The sequence below is a fragment of the Chelon labrosus genome (genome assembly GCF_963514085.1).
Source record: "Chelon labrosus genome assembly, chromosome: 5".
Classification (NCBI taxonomy): domain Eukaryota; kingdom Metazoa; phylum Chordata; class Actinopteri; order Mugiliformes; family Mugilidae; genus Chelon; species Chelon labrosus.
Genome location: NC_140341.1, coordinates 701410 through 725535, shown reverse-complemented (window position 1 = coordinate 725535; position 24126 = coordinate 701410). Strand labels below are relative to the sequence as shown.

General features: G+C 47.4%; 1 protein-coding gene across 1 annotated transcript in view; it reads right to left on the bottom strand.

Moving 5' to 3' along the window:
- The window catches only part of ttn.2 (titin, tandem duplicate 2), a gene marked incomplete at its 5' end in the record, with an annotated part of 181936 nt that overhangs the window by 21055 nt on the left and 136755 nt on the right, over positions 1–24126 (bottom strand). The window contains 14 exons of the mRNA XM_084545176.1: positions 86–385; positions 502–789; positions 901–1194; positions 1361–3127; positions 3214–3513; positions 3622–3772; positions 3877–4028; positions 4160–4459; positions 4566–4853; positions 5028–5324; positions 5421–5723; positions 5834–6421; positions 6577–6873; positions 6995–24088. Of these exons, the coding sequence (XP_084401302.1) occupies positions 86–385; positions 502–789; positions 901–1194; positions 1361–3127; positions 3214–3513; positions 3622–3772; positions 3877–4028; positions 4160–4459; positions 4566–4853; positions 5028–5324; positions 5421–5723; positions 5834–6421; positions 6577–6873; positions 6995–24088 (22419 nt within the window). The remainder of the gene's footprint in view (positions 1–85; positions 386–501; positions 790–900; positions 1195–1360; positions 3128–3213; positions 3514–3621; positions 3773–3876; positions 4029–4159; positions 4460–4565; positions 4854–5027; positions 5325–5420; positions 5724–5833; positions 6422–6576; positions 6874–6994; positions 24089–24126) is intronic.

Below are 24126 nucleotides of genomic sequence, written 5' to 3'. Positions count from 1 at the left end.
ACATTTTTATGTTATGTTTTCATGTTAATTCTTGACAAAACTGTGTTGCTGCCACTCTTGGCAAGGTAACTGAGACTTTACTCACTGTACTGCATCTGTGCAATGACTGGGTCAGAGTCCAGTGGTTTGCCGACACCAAACTTGTTGACAGCAGAGATTCTGAACTGGTACTCGTTGCCTTTGATGAGATTGGTGGCATTGAAAGAACAAGCTTCACACTTGGACGTGACCATAGCCCAGGAGATCCTGGACGTCTCCCTCTTCTCCACCACGTAGTGGGTGATGGCAGCACAGCCGTCATTCTCCGGCGGGTTCCACCACACGGTGCACTTCTCAGCTGTGATGCCGGTGAAACGAATAGGACCCTCAACAGGTCCAGGTGTATCTGAGGGAAAGCAGAAGGTGGAGTTACTATATTTCAGACATGGGGAGTGAAACGTTCAACTCTAACTTATATTAATGTCAGTGTTGTCAGCAGAAACAAATATTTTGATTACTAACCTTGCACTCTGACGTTAACGTCAGCTTTCTTTGTGCCAGAGCTGTTTTTGGCCTCAATGGTGTAAATTCCACGGTGGTTCCTGTCAGCATCACGTATGAACACACTGCTGGTGCCAATGGCAGTGGTTATCTCAATGTCAATCATTATCCTCTTGTCGATCTCTTTGCCGTCCTTGTACCAAACAACCTGGGGAACTGGACGTCCAGTGATTTTGCAGCTGAGCTTGACATTCTCTCCGGCCCTCAGGACGGCCACTTGGTCTGGAGACCACTCAATCTCAGGAGCAACTGGAGATGAAAAGAATGCAAGCAAATGAGGAATCAGCACAATCAACTTGGTGTGTCAAAGGAATTTGTTTATCAAAACCTGACTTTTAAGAAAAAGTTAAAAATACTTACTGCTCTCATCCTTGGTCATGATGTATCCAGACGAATTAGAAGGTGGACTGACTGTGCCAACAGCATTCCTAGCAATCACTCTGAACTCAAACCTGTCTCCAGCAGACAGACCAGTCACGGTGAACTGTGTCTCGCTGATATCAGTGAAGTTGCATCGCAGCCATTTGCCTCTGCCTTGGCGCCTCTCCACACTGTAGGCCACAATTTTGCTGCCACCGTCTCTCTTGGGGATCTCCCACTGCAGGGTGACTGAATCTCTGGTCACATCGATGCAGACGGGAGTGCCAGGTGGATCTAGTTAAGGTGAGAAGGAAAAAATGATTACATAAAAAGTATCAAATTGTCCATTTATTTTCAATCACGCCCTGTAGATACATATATGATAAAAAAATAGGATGATACTTGTTATCTGAAGTTATTTTTGCTGAGATTGGTGCAGTTCTGATGAGCATGTTCTTACCAACAGGGGAGATGGCGAGTGCATGTTTGCTTTGTTCACTAACAGGACTGAGTCCAGCGTTGTTCTCAGCATAGACTCTGAAGGAGTACTCAAGACCCTCCATGAGACCAATGATCCTGTACTCTCTGTTGGAGATGATGGTGGAGTTCACCTTCTGCCACAAGAGGCTGTTCCTGTCCTTCTTCTCAACATGATAACCTAAAATGGGCGAACCACCGTCAAAGCCTGGGGCCTCCCACCTGATTGACATACCATCACTGGTGACGTTGTACGCCACTGGTTTTCCTGGGGGGCCTGGAGGTTTGTACTGGTGCTGGGCAACAACCTCTGGGGAGTTGAGTGGTTCACTGACTCCATATTTGTTCTCTGCACGAACTCTGAACTGGTACTGAGTTCCCTTGACCAGGTTGGGAATCTTGAAGCTGGTCCTGACAACACTGGAGCAGACCATCTTCCAATTGGCTTGGGCGGTTTCACGTTTCTCCACACTGTAGCAGGTGATCTCACCACCTCCATCTTCCTTTGGTTCATCCCAGGAGATGATGATACTCTGAGCCTTGATCTCATCAAAGCGGACGGGACCAACGGGCACAGAGGGGGGTCCCAGAGTGATCACATTGATGTCAAAGTAGTTCTTGATGGTTCTGTTGTCCAGAACCAAGGTGTACTGACCAGCATGCTCCTTCTTGGCTCCTCTGACTGTAACTGCAGTCTTGTTGTCAGTGGTCCTGAAACGAATCTTATCACTTTCCTTCAGAGGCAAGTTGTCTTTCAGCCAGCTGATTGCAGGTTTTGGTTTGCCCTTGAAGGGGAGCTCAATGTGGATGTTTTGACCAATACGAACAGCGAGCTCTCCATTGGGGTAATCGCTGAGGTTTGCTTCAGGTGGAATGATAAAGTCCACCACTGTGATTGGACCAATCTGGGAGAAGTCACTCATGCCTTTCTCATTTTTGGCAAAGACTCTGAAATCCATGACAGCGTTCTCCTTGAGTCCTGTCACCTCACATGTGCAGCGCTTGCATGTAGCACCTAAAGTCCAGGTGGGATCCTCTTTGGTTCTCTTTTCAATGATATAATCACTGATGTGACTGCCACCATCATGGTCAGGTCTGGTCCACTGCAGGGTAACGGAGTTCTTTGTGGAGTCCACCATCACCAGGTTTTTAACAGCTCCTGGAGTTTCTGTTGCTCTGACAGGCTCAGTCGTCTCACATGTGTCGCCGACACCAAACTCATTTTCAGCAGACACACGGAAGAAGTAAGCTATGTCCTCCTCCAGGCCGGTCACCTTGTAAGTTGTGTTCAAACACTCCGCAGTGATGACCTGGTAGGCCTTCATGGTGGAGGCCTTCTTCTCAACAATATAATTAGTGACAGGTGAACCACCATCAATGAGAGGAGCCTCCCAGCTGAGGGTGAGCTTTCCTCTTGTCACGTTCTTGATCATCATTTTCTGACAGGTGGATGGACTGTCCAGAACCTTCAGAGAAACGGTGATAATCTTAGGTTCTCCCACGCCGTTCTCAATCTCCAGTATATACTTGCCACAGTCATCACGGGTGACTTTGGGAATGAGAAGAGTGGTGGCTCTCTCAGTGCTGTTGATCGTAAAGCGGTTGTCACCAGCCATGTTGCGGTCGCCACGGCGCCAGGTGACATTGGGGGCGGGGCGTCCCTTCAGGGGAATAAACACTTCGACATCACGGCCGGCCCTGGCTGTGTATTGAGTTGTCATGGGAACATCCAAGTCCAAGTCAGCCTCCTCTGTTGGACACAAGGGTAAGTGGAGGATTAATAACAGTTATAATCAGAAACGCACAGATTCCATCATAGGCCTCATGTATACGTACCCAAAATATCTTTGGCTTGCACTGGCTGGTACATTTTGATTTCTTCTCCTTTGCCCTTGCAGTTGACAGCAGAGACTCTGAAGAAGTAGTAGGTGCCAGGTTTGAGGTGGGACACCACATACTCACAGGCCTTGACCTGTGGGTTGATAGTCACCCATTCCTTGTCCTCTGTGTTCATCTGCTCCAAAATGTAATGTGTGACTTCACTGCCACCATCATAGACCGGCTTCTCCCAGCCAAGGGTGATGGAGGTCTTTGTGGAGTCCACCACACGCAGCTTGGAGGGTTCACCTGGCAGATCTGGAAAAGGCAAAAGTGTACGAATGTAGTCAGTAACAATAAAGAAATCATAAGAATATATTCCTAGAGCGCTGGCATGGTGATGCTATGTGAAAATGTAAGACATACCAATGGGGTCGTAGGCCTTGTAGAGGTCAGAGGCCTCAGAGTAGTTTCCTGCCCCTGCCTTGTTGACAGCACAAACTCTGTACTGGTACTCGTTGTTCTCCACTAAGTTGGTGACTTTCTGCCGTGTGTCTCTAATGGTGCCCTTCACAACCTAGACAAAACATGGATATTGAGATGGTCACACATGCCCGTCATTAGGCCTACTTCCTGGATACTTAAAACACAAAATTTTAAAAGCTAGATGAGTAAAGAAACCTTGAACCACTGCAGACTCTTCTTCTCCCTTTTCTCCAGGTAGTAGCCATTAATGTCGCTGCCTCCATCCAAAGCTGGTCTTTCCCAGATAACCGTCATGGTGGACTTGGTGATCATGCTGACCTTAGGCTTGGAGGGTTCGCTAGGAGGAACTATAAATTTAAAATGATCAAGTTAGATTCAAATATGCACTTTACTAATTGTTTCGATATTTCAGTACTTTCTGAAGAATAAATAATATATGATGGGTGTGATTGACAGTGAGCTAATCTTATCTGCTCACCAAATGCATTCTTGGCGATTACAGGCTCACTCTCCAGTGGGTCTCCAACACCGTACTTGTTTACTCCACGAACTCTGAAGATGTACTCGTTACCCTGGATGAGTCTGGGCACGTTGATGATGCAGTCGACAAGTTTTTCAGACACAATGGACCACATTACTCTGCTGGTCTCTCTCTTTTCTACTATGTAATGAGTTACCATGGCACCACCCTCATCAGAAGGCGGAGACCACATAATGGTGACGTTGTCAGCTGTCACCTTCTTAAACTGAATCTCTCCAGCAGGGGGACCGGGCTTGTCTAGTTGGAGAAGAGACACATTCATGTACATCAGCGTCTAATCTGTATGTAAGATACATATTAAAGCAATTATTCCTGTCAAATCTTTGGAATAATATCTGGGTACCTTGAATGAGCAGCCGGACAATGGCACAAGCAGATCCCAGGGAGTTCTTAACCTTGACCTCATAGGTTCCAGAGTTCAGACGAGTGGTTTCCCTCAGGAACAAACTGGTGGACTCGAATGTGTGTTTGAAAGTCAGCTGGGCGGTTGGCTCAAGCTCTCTGCCATCCTTAAACCACTCAATAGTTGGAGCAGGTTTGGCTATGATATTGAATTTGAGCTCCACGTCAGAGCCAGCCTTTTGCTTGACCTCACTGAGGTACTCTTGAGGTACTTCAATTTCTGGGGCACCTGGATAATAAAACAGAACAGATGGGTGGATTAATGTCCACATTTCTTAGGATGTAGACACAAACGAGGGATCAACTCTTACATTGAAAACAATAAAATAAAAGCAAAGATCATTGTTATGAGTGGAGGGCGCACTGTTTCGAGAACAAACCCAAAGGCATAAAAAAGACCTACCATAGGTGTCCACACATGTAGCTGGTCCAGCAGTCATCGATGGGTTGCTCACAGAGCCAACTGCATTCTTGGCCATGACTCTGAACTCGTAGGTCTCGTCCTGGGTTAAGCCGGTCACAGTGTAGCGGGTGTCTGTGACATTGGTGAGGTTGGCCTTGTACCACCTGGTACTAACACCTTCTCTCTTTTCAATGATGTAACCAGTGACTGGAGATCCACCATCATAGTTGGGCTTCTGCCAGGCCAGGCTAACAGAGTTCTTGGTGATGTCACTGATGCGCAAGTTGATGGGGGGCTCTGTAGGAACAGACAGTGAGAAGTAATTAAATACCTGCTTTACTAAAATGTGATTTACCAAACTATTAATAGGTTAGTGTTCGACTTTTCACTCACCACAGGCGTCAATAGCCAACACTGCATCAGAAATCTTGCTGAAAGCACTGATTCCAGCAGCGTTCTCTGCTGCCACCTTGAACTCATAAATAAGTCCAGCGTTTATGTTGGTGACCTTGTAGTGTGTTGCACGGATCACCATTTTGTTAACTCTCTGCCAAAGGATGCTGTTCCTGTCTTTCATCTCGAGATGGTAGCCAAACACATGGCTGCCTCCATCTGACTTGGGCTCTTTCCAGGCTACAGTGATGGTCTCCCTGGTTACAGCAGTGATTTCGGGAGTTGATGGAGCATCCGGAATAGCTGGTAAATAAGAGTCAGAGTTTAAGGCTGTTGACATGTCTACTGTGAAAAACTGAGAAGAAAAATAAAACGTGAAGATAAAAGACAGAAGCAAAACAAGGACTGCTTACTGTAGGGCAGGCTGACACTGACAGTTGGTGAGTCAATGTGTTCACTGATTCCATATCTGTTCTCCGCCCTGATTCTGAACTGGTATTCGCGGCCAGTCGTCAGCTTCATGATCTTCATGGTGCAACGGGCCACAGCAGAGGAGATGTCCATCCAGTTGGCTGTGGTTGTCTCTCTCTTCTGGATGATGTAGTTGGTGATGGGGCTGCCACCGTCATATGATGGTGGGAGCCACTTCAAACTGACGCTGTCTTCTGTGATGTCAAACAGCTCCACAGGTCCAAGCGGAGCGCTGGGACGGTCCAGTACCACAATATTTACGAATGACTTGGTGGTTCCACCGGAGTTGGAGGCAGTGATATCATAACGTCCCGAGTCTCCAGCAATGCTCTCACGCAGAATGATCTTGATACTGTCAGGGGTGACTTCATAGTTGAACCTCATTGTTGACTTGAGCAGCGTATTGTCCTTGGACAGAGTGACTTTGGGCAAAGGTCGGCCTGTCAGTGGGATCTCACATTTAAGGGTTGAACCGGCTCTGACATACACTGTGTTGTGAGGGAAGTCCTTCATGTTGATCTCAGGAGATTCTGTAGCAGAAATTAGAGCGTTCAACAGGACAAATTTAGTGTAATTTTACAGTACAGTAACAAAAGAAGCTGACTTATTCTGGTTTTTGTTTTTCTTCCTATTCTTCACTAATCATATTTCTGAATCTTATTAACGTGTTCAGTATGATACTTACCAAGCTGGTCTTTGACGAGCACAGGGGTGACCATTTCCTTTGCTTCACTGAATCCAGCATGGTTCTCAGCTCTGACTCTGAAGAAGTACTCAGCATTCTCCCGTAAACCAGACACAGTGAAGTGCACAAACTTGGTCACACCACACTTAACCCACTTCTCCTGGCCTTTCTCCAGTGCTTCCACCAGGTAACTAGTAATTCTGCTTCCTCCATCATGTTCTGGTTTGGCCCAGACCAAGGACACGCTGTCCTTGGTCACCTCAGTTGCACCCAACTTTGGCGGTGGACTTGGTTTTTCTGGAATAGGAGCACAATGTATGTTTTACTGGATAAATATATCATATAAATATGTCTTGTATAACAATAAGATAACGGAAAAACACAAAGAAACTGCAATCTCAGAAGTTGAAATGTGTACCTGTGATCTTGGTTCCCTCTTTGGTCTCAGCAGGAACACCAACACCATACTCATTCTCTCCTGTCACTCTGAAGTAGTAGACTCCTCCCTCCTGCAGGTCAGTCACCTTGTATGTCAGTCTGTGGCATGTATCAGTCAACCTCGTCCAGCCTTTCTTGCTAGCCTCGCGGAAATCAACAAGGTAATTCTTCACCGGTCCTCCTCCCTCATTCTCAGGAGTATCCCACATTACAGTAGCAGAAGTTTTAGTTACATCCTTGACCTCTATATGGGCAGGAGGTCCGGGCGAGTCCAGGACCCTGACGTTAAGTGACAAGGAGGCGGTTCCAGCTATACTGGACAAGGTGACGGTGTATTTTCCAGAGTCGTCGCGAGTTGCCTTTTCCAGTGTGATGGAGGTGAAGGTGTCTGTGGTGTCAATGACAGCACGGACTCTAAGGTCAACATCAGGCTTAGTCCAAGTAACACTGGGGATGGGTTTGCCTCTGAAGGGTACTGTCATTGTGAATGAGCTTCCATCCTTCACAATAAGAGTCTTCCTCATCTCATTGCTGATGTCAAAAACTGGTTCCTCCTCTCTTTCTTTGGCCACCTGTTTGTCTGACTCAGGGCTGGGATCGCTGACTCCCATCTTGTTAATGGACTTGACAACAAACACATATTCAGCTCCAGGTGTTAGTCCCACCACTGTGAACTCTGTGTTCTTGGTGTTCAGGACTCCTACAAACCATTCATCATCTAATGTCTTCCTGTACTCTACTCGGTAACCAGTCACAGGTGCCCCACCATCAAATAGTGGCTTTTTCCATGACAGTGTCACTGTTGTCTTTGTAGAGTCAATGATCTTAGGCTTGGCAGGGGGTGAGGGAAGGAACTGTGGATCTTCAGCCTTTGTGAGTGGACAAGGAACACTAGGAGCACTGAGGCCAGCAGCATTCTCTGCAAACACTCTGTACTCATACTCACAGCCCTCACGGAGATGTGAGGCTTTGACTCTGAGATCATAAACAGGCTTCTTGTTGACACGGCACCAGCGGAGGCCAGTCTTCTCTCGCCTTTCAATCACGTAGCTAGAGATACTGCTGCCACCATCGGAAACTGGTCTTTCCCAACAGATGGTCATAGCCTCACTTGTAACTGACGTGACCTGGACATTAGTGGGTGCTGCAGGCACAGTGAACGGATCCATGGCTCTTGTTGGCTCACTCTCCAGGGCCTCACCATCTCCATATTTGTTGACTCCCCTAACTCTGAAGATGTACTCATTTCCTTTGAGCAGCTTAGTCACTTTACAGGTAGTTGCCTTCATGTCACCATAGACGAGAGTCCAGGCAAGGCGACTGGTCTCACGTTTCTCGACAATATAGTGCATGATTTCTGCACCACCGTTCTCCTGAGGGGGTCCCCATGTTAGCGTGCATTTCTCTGCTGTGAGGCCTGACACTGCCAAAGGACCTGAGGCTGGACCTGGTCTGTCCAGGACCTTACAGTTGATAGCCACAGATCTGGTTCCTGCTACATTGTGCAGAGTCAGAACATACTGGCCTGAGTCTCTCCTGATTGCATCTCTGACAATCAGGGTGGTTGTGAAGTTGGTGGACGTGATTTCACACCTGGCCTTGGCCTGAATTTCTTTTCCATCCTTAGACCATGATACAACAGGGAGTGGACGCCCTGTGATTTCAGCATCAATTGTAATGATGTCTCCTGCCTTAATGACAACCAACTGCCTGAATTTATCTTCCAGGATAATAGTGGGAGGGTCTACATCATCCTTGACGGTGACAGGGCCGGTGCCCTCAGAAGGAACACTCAGAAGTTCTGCAGAATTTTTGGCAATAACATGGAATTCATATTGGACATCTTCTGTGAGGCCTGTGACATCATAGTAGGTGTCTTGCAGATTGGTGAAGTTGCATTTCAGCCAGCGACCATTGGGAAGCTCTCTACGCTCCACAATGTAGCCGGTAATCTTTGCTCCAATAACAAACTCTGGCTTCTCCCAGCATAGGGAAACTGAGGTTCTGGTAATGTTTGTGACTCTAAGGTTATGTGGAGGTTCACATGGATCCCTGGCTGCCACAGGGTCACTGGCCTTTGTGCATGGACCGATGCCAGCAATATTCTCAGCATAAACTCTGAACTGATATAGTAGGCCTTCTTCAATGCCTGTCATCTTAAACTGGTTCTCTGCCAGCAGGCCTCTGTTGACCTTGGTCCACAGGATGCTACTTTGCTCTTTGCATTCTATGTGATAACCAATGACAGGGCTTCCGCCATCATTGGCAGGTCTGCCCCAAACTACAAGCATGCCAGTCTTAGTGGCATGGGCAACACTAAGGTTGGTAGGAGGACCAGGAGGCTCAAATGGATATTGAGCAACAACAGGAGCAGAATCAATGGCAGAACTCTTGCCATAACGGTTCTCAGCAGCAATGCGGAACTGGTATTCTGTTCCCTGAGTGAGACGAGAAACCTTTATGGATGACCTGGCAACCGTGGCTGAGACAATCTGCCATGTTGTAGTGGTAGTGTCTCTCTTCTCCACCACATAGTTGTTTATCTGGCATCCACCATCATAGGTTGGGGGATCCCAAGAGAGACAGATGAAGTCAGCACTAACCTCATCCACCTTAATGTTGCTGGGTGGGCCAGGTTTGTCCAGGATTATAACTGAGACTTCAGCTGTCTTGGTGCCAACTGAGTTAGTCAGGGTAATCTCATACTTTCCTGCATCCTCCTTGGTGGCATCTTTGATGATAACCTTAGACGAGGTCTTTGAATTAAGAACATTGACCCTGGTTGTCTGCTTAAGCACCTGGCCGGCTTTCTTCCAGGAAACCTCAGGCTGAGGTCTGCCTCTGAAGGGGACATCAATCTTCAGGTCGTCTCCTGCTTTCACACTGTATGTGTTAAACAACAGATTGATGATGGGTTCCATTGTGATGTCCTTCACCACAACAGGGGTAGCTAAAGGCTTGGCATCACTCCTGCCCTTATCATTCACAGCAATCACCCTGAAGGAGTATTCCTCTCCAGTTGTGAGTCCATCAATAGTAGCTTCTAGTGCTTTGACTTCACTGCACACAGTCCATTTGTCATCTCCCTTGGGCTGCATCTCCACAACATAGTTTGTAATCTTACTGCCTCCATCATGATCGGGTTTCTCCCAGGAAAGGGTGACAGTATGACGAGTGACATCAACCAGGGTAATCTTACCAGGAGGCAAAGGAGCCTCAGATACCTTGACTTGGTCTGTAGAGGCAGGTAGACCTACTCCCAGCTCATTCACAGCCAACACACGGAAATAGTATCGACCACCCTCCTGCAGGTCAGAAATTATGTAGGAGTTTCTCACACAGTTTGTACAAACACTAGTGAAAGCCATTCGCTTCTGTTCTCTCTTCTCCACAATATAATGTGATATCTTAGCCCCACCATCAATTAGAGGAGGTTCCCAGGAGAGTGAGACAGAATTCCTCTTCACATCCTTGACCTCCAGGTTTGTAGGAGCACTGGGGGAGTCCAGAACTCTGACATTGATGAAGGCTGATTTAGAGCCACTGAGGTTCTCAAGGGTCAGGACATATTTGCCAGTGTCAAATCGATCCACATTCTCAATCACCAGCATCGTGTAGGAGCTTGTAACATCAATCTGGGCACGTTCATTCAGAGTGCCATCAGCCTTTGACCATCTGACCTCTGGCTCAGGCTTTCCTCTGATTGTCACAAAGAGACGCAGGGTGGCGCTAGCGCGTACATTAACCATCTTCCTCAGGTCAGCATCGAGTTCAATTTCAGGGGCTTCCAGTTTCTCTGCAGCGATTACAGACACTGGTAGGTCAACATGCTCTCCAACTCCCTCGCAGTTAAAGGCACAAATGCGGAAGTTGTACTCTGCATTCTCTTTCAGGTGCTTTACAGTGTAGTGAGTGGCTTGGACACCAGTTGGTGGCGTGCTAACAATCCATTCATCATCTGTTGCCTCCTTCATTTCAACAACATATCCACTGATCTGTGCACCGCCATCATAGATAGGCCTGGACCAGGATAGGGAGACTGTGGTGCTCGAATGGTCGGTGACTTTAGGGTTATTTGGAGGTCCTGGTGGGTATGTGGCATCACAGGCCTTGATGTATTGAGTTGGTGCACTAGGCTTTCCCACACCAGCAGCATTTTCAGCAGAGACCCTGAATTCGTAAGAGTGGCCGTCTGAGAGACCAGTGCACCTGAATCTCAGGTCATTCAGTCTCTTCTTGTTGCACTTAGTCCATCTGATGCCATCCTTATCACGTTTTTCTAGGACATATCCTTCAATCTCAGCTCCTCCGTTATCTTCAGGCCTCTCCCAGGTAAGAACGATGGAATCTCTGGTGATAGCACTGGGCTCTGGGGTGGACGGGGCACTGGGAGTGGTGAAGGGGTTACGAGCAATGACGGCCTCTGATTCTAAAGGCTCACCAACACCATATTTATTCACAGCAGTGACTCTAAAGATGTACTCATTCCCAGGCAGCAGTTTTGTAATTTTGTAGCTGATTGCCTGGATCTTAGGCTCAACCATGGTCCACGACAAACGACTAGTCTCTCTCTTCTCAATTATGTAGTGAGAAATGCTTGCTCCACCATCATGTGAGGGATGGTTCCAGTGCAGATAACATTTCTCCGCTGTAACCCCTTTGACTTCTAATGGGCCATCTGGAGGACCAGGTCTATCCAGAACTTTAACATTAACTGGGATCATCTTGACTCCTCCCACGTTGACAAGTTTGAGGGTAAAGTGGCCACCATCCACTCTGATGCAATCCTTGACCGTCAGGATGGTACGTGTGAGTGTGGTCTTGATCTCCATTCTGGGTGTCGTTTTGTCAATCTCCTTTCCATCCTTTAACCAGATTACTTCAGGCATAGGCTTGCCAGTGTAGTCAGCATCAATGACGAATGTGTCTCCGGCATTAACAATGGTCAGATCCTTGAATTTAGAATCCATGGTGGCTTCAGGAGCCTCAATTTCATCTTTGGCTGTAATTTCTCCTGTGCTCTGAGAGGGTTGACTAGAAATGCCAGCAGCATTCCTGGCAACAATTCTAAATTCATAAACACAGTCTTCAGTCAGACCAGTGAGTGTGAACTGGGTATCAATGATGTTGGTGAAGCTAGCCTTCATCCAGCGGGTATCTGGGTGCTTCCTCCTTTCAATCAAATAGCCAGTTATTACACTGCCTCCATCATACTGAGGTCTGGTCCACTGAAGTGTCACATGGTTTCTGGTAATTTCAATAGCCTCAGGAGTTCCTGGTGGATCACAAGGGTCTCTGGCTACTGTACTCTCAGATACCTTGCTAGCTGGGCTGAGACCAGCAATGTTCTCAGCATAAACTCTGAATTCATACTCAATACCTTCTTCCAGTTCTGTGGTTTTGAAACGTGCATCTGGGATTAAAAGCTTGTTGAGTTTAGTCCACAAGAGGCTGTTCTTCTCTTTCCTTTCTAGGTGATAACCTAAGATGGGACTGCCTCCATTGTTGGTGGGAGGTTTCCATTCAACAACCATGTTGTCCTTGGTTGCAGAAGAAACTACTGGTGTTCCAGGGGCAGCAGGCTCACTGAATGGATACTGAGCAATAACAGCAGGAGAGACAATGGCAGAACTCTTTCCATATCTATTCTCAGCAGACACTCTGAACTGATACTCTGTACCGGTCTTCAGATTGGTGACCTTGATAGTTGTCCTGGCAATAGTAGCAGACACAATCTGCCATGCGGTGGTGGTGGTGTCTCTCTTCTCCACAATGTAGTTGTTGATCTGACAGCCTCCTGTATACTCTGGTGGCTCCCAGGAGAGAGTGACGTAATTAGAGCTTACCTCCTCAATCTTCACAGGGCCTGTGGGTGGCCCAGGTTTATCAAGAATAATAATGGTAATCTCCTCTGTGGCTGTTCCTATGCTGCTGGTGGCTGTGATGGTGTATTTACCAGAGTCCTCCTTATTTGCATCTTTGATGAACAGCTTAGTAGATGATGGTGTGCTGGATACATTTAATCTGGTTGTCTCCTTGAGAGCCTGCCCATCCTTCTTCCATTCAACTTTGGGAATGGGGCGTCCAATCACTGGAATCTCAATCTTCAGATCCTCGCCATTTTGTACACTGTAAGTGTTGAATGCCATCTTAAATCTGGGCTCCATAGTTACATCTTTAGCAGTAACTGGTGCAGCCAGCGGTCTGGGGTCACTCTTGCCCTTGTCATTGAAGGCTGAGACTCTGAACAAGTACTCATGTCCTGCACTGAGGCCTGTGACAGTGCCCTCACAAGATTTGGTTGTAGTGGCCACCACCCATTCCTCTGAGCCTACAGGCTGCATTTCAATGTAGTAGCCCATGATCCTGCTGCCGCCATCATGAACTGGCTTCTCCCAAGAGAGTGAGGCACTTGTTTTTGTCACTTCAGTCAATGTGACCTTACCCACAGACAGAGGGGGTTCAGAGGTCTTAACTGATTCTTCTGTCTCAGCTCCCTGTCCCACACCAAACTCGTTCTCAGCTAAGACTCTGAAATAGTAGATAGTTCCCTCTGTGAGACCCGTAATACGATAGCTTGTCTTTGTGCACTTGTTGTCCACATTAGAATAAACCTTCCTGGTAGACTCACGCTTTTCAACCAGGTAATTCTTGATTCTTGAACCACCATCAATAAGAGGAGGCTCCCAGGTCAAAGTAACGCTTTCCCTCTTAATGTCTTTTACAGACAGATTTAGAGGAGCCCCTGGAGTGTCCAGAACTTTAACAGAGACGAACGCTGATTTGGTGCCTGCACTGTTTTCTAAGTTGAGTATGTATTTTCCGGCGTCATATCTGTCACAGATGTCAATGGAAAGCTGGGTGTAATCTTCACCTGTTTCGAGCTGAACTTTACTGGGCAGTTCTCCATCTTCCTTGGCCCACCTAATCTCAGGTGTAGGACGGCCCTTGAATGGAATACAGATTCTCATTGAGCCTCCAGCGCGAACAACTATGCCCTTCCTGAGCTCTGAATTCAGAATCATTTCTGGAGGATCAATCTTATCCATAGGTTTCACAACTCCTAGGATCTCTGTAGGCTCACCAACACCCAGCTTATTGATGGCACATATGCGCACCTTGTATTCTTGGTGTTCTATCAACTTTTTGATGGTAAACTTGGTAGCATTAACTCCAGAGGGCGGGGTGCATATGGTCCATTCCTCCTCATCAGCCTTGGTAATTTCCACGGCATATCCTTGAATCTCACATCCGCCATCATAGATAGGCCTATGCCAAGCCACAGTGACAGTGTCTTTGGTAGTGTCGACCACATGGGCATTGGTAGGACAGCCTGGTTCAAAGGTGGGGTCACAGGCTTTGAGGTAGGGTGTAGGTGGGCTCGGCTGGCCCACTCCAGCTGCATTCTCAGCAGATACTCTGAATTCATATTCATGGTCCTCAGTCAGTCCAGTTACCCTGAAACGTAAATCTGTCACTCTGCGTTTGTTGCACTTGGTCCACCTCACTCCAGCTCTGTCTCTCTTTTCAACAATGTAACCACCAATCTCACTTCCTCCTGTGGTCTCAGGGCGGTTCCAACAAACAGTCATGGAGTCCCTGGTAATGTTAGTGATCTCAAGTTCCCGAGGTGAGCCAGGAGGAACAAATGGATTCCTCATGATGACTGGTGCTGATTCCAGAGGCTCCCCTACGCCATATTTGTTGACAGCCATGACTCTGAATATGTACTCATTGCCCTTCAATAGTTTAGTAACCTTGAACATGGTAGCTCCACAGTCACTAGAGACCACAGTCCATGCCAAGCGGCTGGTTTCTCTCTTCTGAATGATGTAATGAGAAATGCTAGCTCCTCCATCGTGCCTGGGTGGTAGCCACGACAGTGAGCATTTCTCCTCTGTAACATTACTGACAGTAAGAGGTCCCTCTGAGGGTCCGGGTCTGTCCAGAACCTTCACACTGAATGGGACTGTCTTAGTACCAGCCACATTTGTTAGAACCAGTGTGTACTGTCCACCATCCACTCTGATGGCATCCTTCACAACGAGCAGGGCTTTGAAATCTGTATTTTTAATCTCGGCTCTTGCTGAGTTTTCAACTTCAACGTTTCCCTTGAACCACTGAACTGTTGGGAGGGGCTTTCCCTCCACACTGGCCTCCAGACTGAAGGTCTCTCCAGCATTAACAACAAGAGCTTGGTTATACATAGGATCTGTCTCACATTTAGGCGGCTCAATTTCATCCTTGGCTGTTATGGATCCTGTGGTCTCAGAGGGCTTGCTGACAGCACCAGCAGCATTCTTTGCAATCACTCTGAAGTCATATTTATTATCTTCTACCAGGCCAGTCACTGTGAATTCCTGTTCAATGACATTTGCGAAGCTAGCCTTCATCCACTTTCCTTCAGGAAGATCACGTTTCTCCACTACATAACCAGTAACTAAACTTCCACCGTCATATTGTGGGGGGGTCCACTTCAGTTTTACCGAGTGCCTGGTCACAATCAGAGCTTCAGGATGGCCAGGAGGATCACATGGGTCACGAGCAACGTAAACTTCAGATACTTTGCTGCATTTTCCAATGCCGACAATATTCTCAGCATAGACTCTGTATTCATACTCAATGCCCTCCTCAAGAGGAGTTGATTTGAATCTGCAGTCTTGAATGAGCATTTTGTTTATCTTTGTCCAGAGGATACTGTTCTTTTCTTTCCTCTCCAGATGGTAGCCCAAAATGGCACTTCCCCCGTCAGATGGGGGTTTGTGCCATTCAACCACCATATAGTCTTTAGTGTATGAAGACACAAATGGTGTTCCTGGTGGCCCAGGCTCCTGGAATGGATACTGTGCCAAAACAGGTTCTGAATCAATTGCATAACTCTTTCCGTATCTATTCTCAGCACAGATTCTGAACTGGTATTCAGCTCCTGTCTTCAGATTTGACACTTTCAGCGTGGTTCTGGCCACAGTAGCAGATACAACCACCCAGTTAGTTGTGGTTGTGTCTCTCTTCTCCACTACATAGTTAGAGATTGGACAGCCACCTGTGTATGTAGGAGGTTCCCAGCTAAGAGTGATACTCTCAGCACTGATATCCTCCAACTTGACAGGACCTGTAGGTGGACCTGGTTTGTCCAGGGTGATAACCTCAATAGTGGCATCCTTGGATCCCAGAGAATTAGCAATATTGATGCTGTACATACCACCATCATCTCTGGTGGCATCCTTTATGGTGAGAGTGGTGTGATGTGCTGAGTCAGTGACATTGACTCTGGTAGTCTGCTTTAGGACTCCTCCATCCTTGGTCCAGGTGATGGTTGGTTTTGGATGGCCAGCAACTGGGACTTCAATCTTGAGGTCATAGCCTACCTGGACACTGTAGGTGCTCACCTTTGGTCTTACAGAGGGCTCAATCACAAGGTCTTTTGCTACAACTGAATGAGCCAGTTGTCTTGAGTCACTTTTGCCCTTGTCATTGACAGCAACAACTCTGAACTGGTACTCCTCTCCCTTGAGAAGGTTTGTCACTACTGTCTCCAGAGCCTTCACGCTAGCACACAAAGACCAAGCTTCACTGTCCTTAGGGGCCAGTTCAACTTCATAGTGACTGATCCTACTACCACCATCGTGTACAGGCTTCTCCCAGGCTAGAGTTACAGTGCTAGAAGTAACATCAACAACACTGACTTTGCCAGGTGGCTGAGGCTTCTCAGATATCTTAATTGGTTCTGAAGTTTTTGCAGGGAGACCCACACCATATTCATTCTCAGCCAGGACTCTGAAGAAGAAGATACCTCCCTCTGGAAGAGACTCAACTTTCCATGACATCCTGTTGCAGGTGGTGATGGGAGAGTAAACTTTCCTGGTGCTCTCACGCTTCTCAACAATATAATGCTTAATCTTTGAGCCACCGTCCAGAAGTGGAGGCTCCCACGTTAGAGTGACAGAATTCTTTGTAATCTCTTTCACTATGAAGTTAGTTGGAGGACTAGGGGAGTCCAGGACTCTCACACTGATGAAGACTGACTTCACTCCACTCGCATTCTCTGCAGTCAGGGTGTATTTGCCGCTGTCAAATCTGTCAACATTCTCAATGACAAGTGAAGCATAATTGCCTGTGTTGTCAATTTGTGCAGTTTCCTTAATCTCCCCATCAGCTTTGCCCCATTTCACTTCAGGAGCTGGGCGGCCTCTCACAGGAACAAACAACCTGAGAGTACAAGCTGATCTGATATTGATCATCTTTCTCATATCAGCATCCAGGTCAAGATCAGGAGCCTCAAGCTTCTCCTCCAGAAGAATTTTCCCAGGAACATCTGCATGCTCACCAACACCAACTCTATTGATTGCACACACTCTGAATTGGTACTCATGCTTCTCCAGAAGCTTTGTCACTGTAAACTTAGTGTCCGTGATTCCAGTAGGAGGAGTGCACATAAACCACTCATCAGATGCCCCATTACATGCCTCAACAATGTAAGCCTGAATCTCACAGCCACCATCATAGATGGGTTTGCCCCATATCAGGGATACAGTGGACCTAGACGTGTCTACCACTTTGGGGTTGTTTGGTGGGCCTGGTTTGAAGATGGGATCCAGTGCTTTGTAATACACTGTTTCTTTGCTTGGAGTGCCAACCCCTGCGGCATTCTCAGCAGAAACTCTGAATTCATAACTATGGTTTTCAAGGAGCCCTGTCACTCTGAAGCGCAGTTCACTCACATTGCGCTTGTTGCACCTGGTCCATCTCACACCATCCTTGTCACGCTTCTCAACAATGTATCCTTGGATGGGGCTGCCGCCATCATTAGTTGGTCTCTCCCAGGTCACCACCATAGAGTCCTTGGTGATTGTGGAGACTTCTACCTCAGTTGGTGGGCTGGGAGCAATAAATGGATTTCTGGCAATCATTGCTTCAGATTCCAGAGGCTCACCAATGCCATATTTGTTGACTGGAATTACTCTGAAGATGTACTCATTACCAGGAAGGAGTTTGGTGATCTTCAGGTTCAGTGTCTGAACTTTTGGTTCAACTACTGTCCAAACTAATCTGCTAGTTTCTCTCCTCTCAACAATGTAGTGGGAAACATCACTTCCTCCATCTTGCAAGGGAGATTTCCAGGCAATAGAACATTTTTCATTGGTGACACCATAGATGGAGATAGGACCCTCAGGTGGACCTGGTCTGTCCAAAACCTTGACATTGATGTTAACAGATTTCTCTCCTCCAACATTTTTTACCAGTAAAGTGTACTGACCTCCATCAACACGGATAGCTTCTTTAACAACTATGCAAGCTGTAAAGTCTGTGTTCTTGAGCTCTAAACGAGCAGCTTCAGTAATCTCTTGGCCTCCCTTAAGCCAGTGCACTGTGGGCACAGGTTTACCATAGATAGCAGCCTCAAGCTTGAATGTCTCTCCAGCATTTACCACAACTGTCTGGGAGTACTTGGCTTCCAAGTCAATCTTTGGTGGATCCACCTCATCTTTGGCAGTAATGGCTCCAGTAGAATCGGATGGCTGGCTGAAAACACCTGCCGCATTTCTGGCAATGACACGGAACTCATAAACCTGATCTTCTGTAAGTCCTGTGACAACAAATTGAGTCTCAATAACGTTGGCGAAACTGGCCTTCATCCAGCGGCCACTTGCCTCCTTCTTCTCAACCACATAACCTGTGATCTTGATGCCGGCATCATACTCGGGTTTGGTCCACCTGAGTGTCACTTGATTCCTTGTTACAATAACAGCTTCTGGCTTTCCTGGTCTGTCACAAGGATCTCTGGCCACTTGCATTTCACTCACTTTGCTTACTTTGCTGAGGCCAACAATGTTCTCAGCATAGACTCTGAACTCATATTCAATGCCCTCCTCAAGGCCAAGAACTTTGAATCTTGTCTCTGGGATAATTTGTTTGTTCTGTTTCACCCACAGTATACTGTTTCTCTCTTTCAGTTCCAAGTGGTAGCCAAGGATTTTGCTTCCACCATCACTGCTGGGTTTGTCCCATACAACCACCATGCTCTCCTTGGTGGCAGACTGTACCACAACAGAGCGTGGTGAGCCGGGAACTTCAAATGGATATTGAGCAACAATGGTATCAGAGAGCAGAGCTGAAGACTTGCCGTATCTATTCTCTGCAGCAATCCTAAACTGGTACTCAGATCCAGTTTTTAGACGGGCTGCCTTGATAGTGGTTCTGGCCACTGTAGCTGACACAATTTGCCAGTTAGTGGTAGACGTATCTCTCTTCTCAACAATGTAATTATTGATGCTGCAACAGCCGTCATACTGTGGTGGATTCCAGGACAAGACTACGCTGTCAGCAGTAATGTCATCCATCTTAATTGGGCCAGTGGGAGGACCAGGTTTATCTAAAACAATCACACTGATATCCGCAGATGCCTCTCCAGCTGTGTTGATCAGTTTGATAGTGTATGTGCCTACATCATCTCTGCAAGCCTCCTTAATGACCAGGAGTAGGTTTTTGTCTGTGGCTTCAGCATTGACTCTTGTTGTCTCCTTAAGAGCAACGCCGTCTTTGAGCCAAGTTGCTGAGGCCTTGGGACAGGCAGCATATGGGATATCCATCTTCAGATCATCTCCTGCTAGTACACTGAATGTGCTGAAGATCAATTTGAAGGTTGGAGAGATGACTACGTCTTTAGCCACCACAGGCACACTGAGAGGACGTGGGTCACTCACTCCCTTTTCATTGGTGGCAGAAATGCGGAACATGTACTCCTCTCCCTGTGTAAGGCCAATTACTTGAGCCTCATTGGTCTTTACCACCATGACCTGGGTCCACTTATCACTGCCTTTACCCTGCATCTCAACAATATAGCCTGTGATTCTGCTTCCTCCGTCATGATCTGGCTTTTCCCAAGTTAGTGTTACGCTGGATCTGGTAACTTCGCGGAGGGACACTTTGCCTGGTGGTAGAGGCTTCTCTGACACTTTAATTGGTTCTAGCGTCTCCACTGGAAGGCCAATGCCATACTCATTTTCAGCCAGGATTCTAAAGAAGTACATCTTTCCTTCCTCCAGATCTCCAATTTTCCAACTAGACTTATGGCAGCTGGCACAAACAGTTGAGTAGGCCTTTCTGGTCGACTCACGCTTCTCCACAATGTAGTTGCGAACTCTGGAACCGCCGTCAATGAGGGGTGCATCCCACACAAGGGAAACTGAATCTTTAGTGACCTCCTTGATGATCAGATTCTGAGGAGCACCAGGAGTATCTAGTACCCTGACATTAACAAAGGCTGTTTTACTTCCTGATGCATTCTCTACAGTTATCATGTATTTACCTCCATCAAACCTGTCCACATTTTCTACCTGTAGAGTAGTGAAAGATGGGGTAACTTCAATGTTGGCTTTGTCGAGGGATTCTCCATGCTCTCTTGACCATTTTATTTCAGGTGCTGGCCTACCCTTAATGGGGACAAAGAGCCTGAGTGTGCTGCAGGCTCTGATGCAGACCACCTTACGCAGCTCTGCTCCAAGCTCTATTTCTGGAGGAAGCAGTCTGTCTTCAGCCTTGGGGGTTCCTGGAACCGCGGCAGGCTCACCAACTCCTTCACAGTTAGTGGCACAGATATTAATTTTGTAGTCTTGGTTTTCCTTTAGGTTGGTGATGGTGAAGGAAGTGGCTGTCCATCCCTTTTTGGGAGTGTGAATTGTCCATTCATCCTCCTCAGGCAGGCAGGTCTCCACAATGTAACCAGTGATTTCAGAACCGCCATCATAGACAGGCTTGTTCCAGGCAAGAGTGATGGAAGACTTGGTTGTGTCCAGGACTCTGGGGTTTCCTGGAGGTCCAGGCTGGAAGATGGTGTCTATTGCTTTGTAGAATGGACTGGAAGGACTAGGCTGGCTTAGACCAGCATTGTTCTCAGCAAAAACTCTGAATTCATAGTCGTGTCCTACTGTGAGGCCGGAGACCTTGAATCGCAAATCGGTTACTGTCCTCTTGTTGCATTTCACCCAACGTAGGCCAGTCTTATCCCTCCTTTCAATGATGTATGTGTTTATTCTACTGCCTCCATCGTGTTCAGGACGCTCCCAGCAGACAACCATGGAGTCCCTGGTAATGGTTGTGACTTCAGGCTGTGATGGTGGGTCACTGGGAACATAGGGATTGGCACAGATGACAGGTTCGGACTCCAGAGGTTCACCTACACCATACTTATTGACAGCCATCACTCTGAATATGTACTCATTGCCCTTAAGAAGCTTGGTGACCTTGAACCTATTTGCTTGAAGGTCTGTAGCCACATTTGTCCACGCCAGCCTACTGGTCTCACGCCTCTGAATGATAAAGTACTCAATTTTGGCACCGCCATCATGTGTTGGATGAAGCCAGTTAAGAACACATTTCTCAGCAGTGACATCCGTTACAGTGAGGGAGTCTGGTGGTCCAGGTCTGTCGAGAACCTTGACATTGAATGTGAACTTGGCAAAGCCACCAGGATTGCTGGCAGTCAGAATGAAAGCACCACCATCCCTCCTCAGTGAGTCTTTGTTTATTAGAGTTGTGTGGAAGTCAGATGTCTTTATCTCCAGCTTGCCTGTATCCTCAAGCTCCTTTCCTTCCTTGGTCCATACCAAAGATGGTATTGGCCTGCCAGTTACATTGGCCTCCAACTTGAATATTTCTCCTGCCATGACAACAACATTGCTGCTATACGATGCATCAACGTCAAGCCTGGGCTCTTCAATGTCATCTCTGCATGTGATTGCCTCTGATGGCTGGGATGGAGCACTAACAGCTCCAGCTGAGTTTCTGGCAAATACACGGAACTCATAGGTTGCATCTTCAATCAGACCACTGACTGTGTAGATGGTTTCTAAAATGTTGTTGAAATTTGCTTTGAGCCAGCGTCCATTGGGCATCTCTCTCCTCTCTACTGTGTAGCCAGTAATGGAAAATCCACCGTCTCCCTCTGGTTTGGTCCAAGACACTGTCACTTCATGCCTGGTAATGTTCAGTGCCACGGGCCTGCCTGGTGCGTCAACTGGGTCCAAAGCATACATAGTCTCAGAGGGTTTGCTGGGTTTGCTGAGGCCAGCCATGTTTTCAGCAATAACACGGTGCTCATATGCAATTCCATCAACAAGACCAGTGGATTTGAAGATATTTCCAACAACAAGAGCTTTGCTGATCCTCTGCCACAGAATGCTGTTTTTCTCTTTTCTGTCAACATGGTAGCCCAGGATGGCGCTTCCTCCATCAGAGGACGGCTCATTCCAGCTAAGAGTCATGGCATCTTTGTTGAATGATGTGACCACAGGAGTACCAGGCTGACTTGGCACATCGAATGGATAGGCAGCCACCACTGGTTCAGAGGTAATACATGGGCCAATACCATATCTGTTCTGGGCCTTGACACGGAACTGATACTGGGTTCCAGTAGTGAGTCTGGCTGCCTTGAACGTGGTGCGGATCACTGTAGCAGCCAACTCCACCCATGAGGTACCAGTTGTCTCCCGCATCTCAACAATATAGTTATTAATGGGGACCCCTCCATCATTCTCTGGTGCCTCCCAGGACATAAGGACATAATCACATGAGACCTCATCCAGCTTGATGGGACCAGTGGGAGGACCTGGAATGTCATGGACCAGGACAGTGATTGTTTCTGTCACTGTACCCAGCATGTTCTTTCCTGTCATGGAATACTGGCCTCCATCAGTCCTCTTGATCTCATTGATGTTGAGGATGGTGGACGTTAATGTGGTTTCAACGTTGATCCTTTGTGTCTCCTTGAGAACAGTGTCTCCCTTCTTCCAGGAAACCACAGGTCTGGGTTTGCCCAGCACAGGAATCTCCACCTTCATGCGATCTCCTGCCTTGGCGATGACAGTTTTCTGGTAGACTCCACGCAGATCAAATGAAGGTGCAGAAGTCTGCTCTTTGATAATGGCAGGCCTGCTCTCACGAGGATCACTCCTTCCTGACGCATTGACAGCCATTATGCGGAAGGTATATTCAGCACCCTCGATCAGATCTGTCACAGTGTAATCCAGGGCCTTGATGGTGACCACGTGGACCCACTGGTCAGTGTCCTTCTTCTGGGCCTCAATGACATATCCAGTGATCAAGCTGCCACCGTCGTGGAGGGGCTTGGTCCATGCAAGGCTGGCACTGTCAGCGGTCACATCAGTGACATAAAGGTTTTCTGGTGCAGATGGGGCCTGGGACACCCTGATTGGCTCAGGTGTTTCAGCAGGCTCACCAACACCCAGATCATTCTCAGCAGAGACACGGAAGTAGTAGTAAGCTCCCTCTTCTAGGCCTGTAATTTTAAAGGAACACTTCTGCCATGTAGTGCTAAGCACTGTGTAGGCCTTCTTGGTGGCCTCTCGCTTTTCAATAATGTAGTTATGAATCTTAGAACCACCATCAATTATGGGGATCTCCCACTGGAGGGTGATGCTGTTCTTAGTGATCTCTCTAGGTTTGAGGTGGACTGGTGGTCCTGGAGTGTCCAGAACTTTCACGTTAACGAAGCCAGTCTTCTTTCCAGCAACGTTTTCCAGACAGAGGTTGTATTTTCCAGCATCATATCTGGTGCAGTCAGGAATAACCAGGAGAGTATAAGACTCTGTGGTGTCAATGTGTGCACGTGTTTTCAGGTTGGTATCGTCTTTGCTCCATGTTACCTCAGGAACAGGGCGGCCCCTAATGGGAATAAACATACGGATTGAAGCACGGCACCGAACCACCAGAGTCCTCCTGAGTTCAGCATCCAGTTCAAAGTCTGGCACTGTCTCCTGGTCCACCAGTTCAGTTACTTTCTCAACCTCAGCAGGCTCCCCAACTCCCTCAGAGTTTACAGCACTGACCCTAAAGTGGTATTTGCCGCCTTTTTGAAGTTTTCCAATAACATATTCAGTAGCTTTCACTGGGTACTGTGTCTCAGTCTCCCAGTCATCATGGCCTTCCTTTTTGTACTCGACAATGTATCCCTCAACTTCAAGACCACCATCATAGTGGGGTCGGCCCCAGGCGAAGGTGGCTGTGGTCTTTGTGGTGTCTGTAATTCTGGGGTTGGACGGAGGACCGGGTGGATCTGCAGCACGAAAAACAATGAGTTTATAGAAGGTAAAG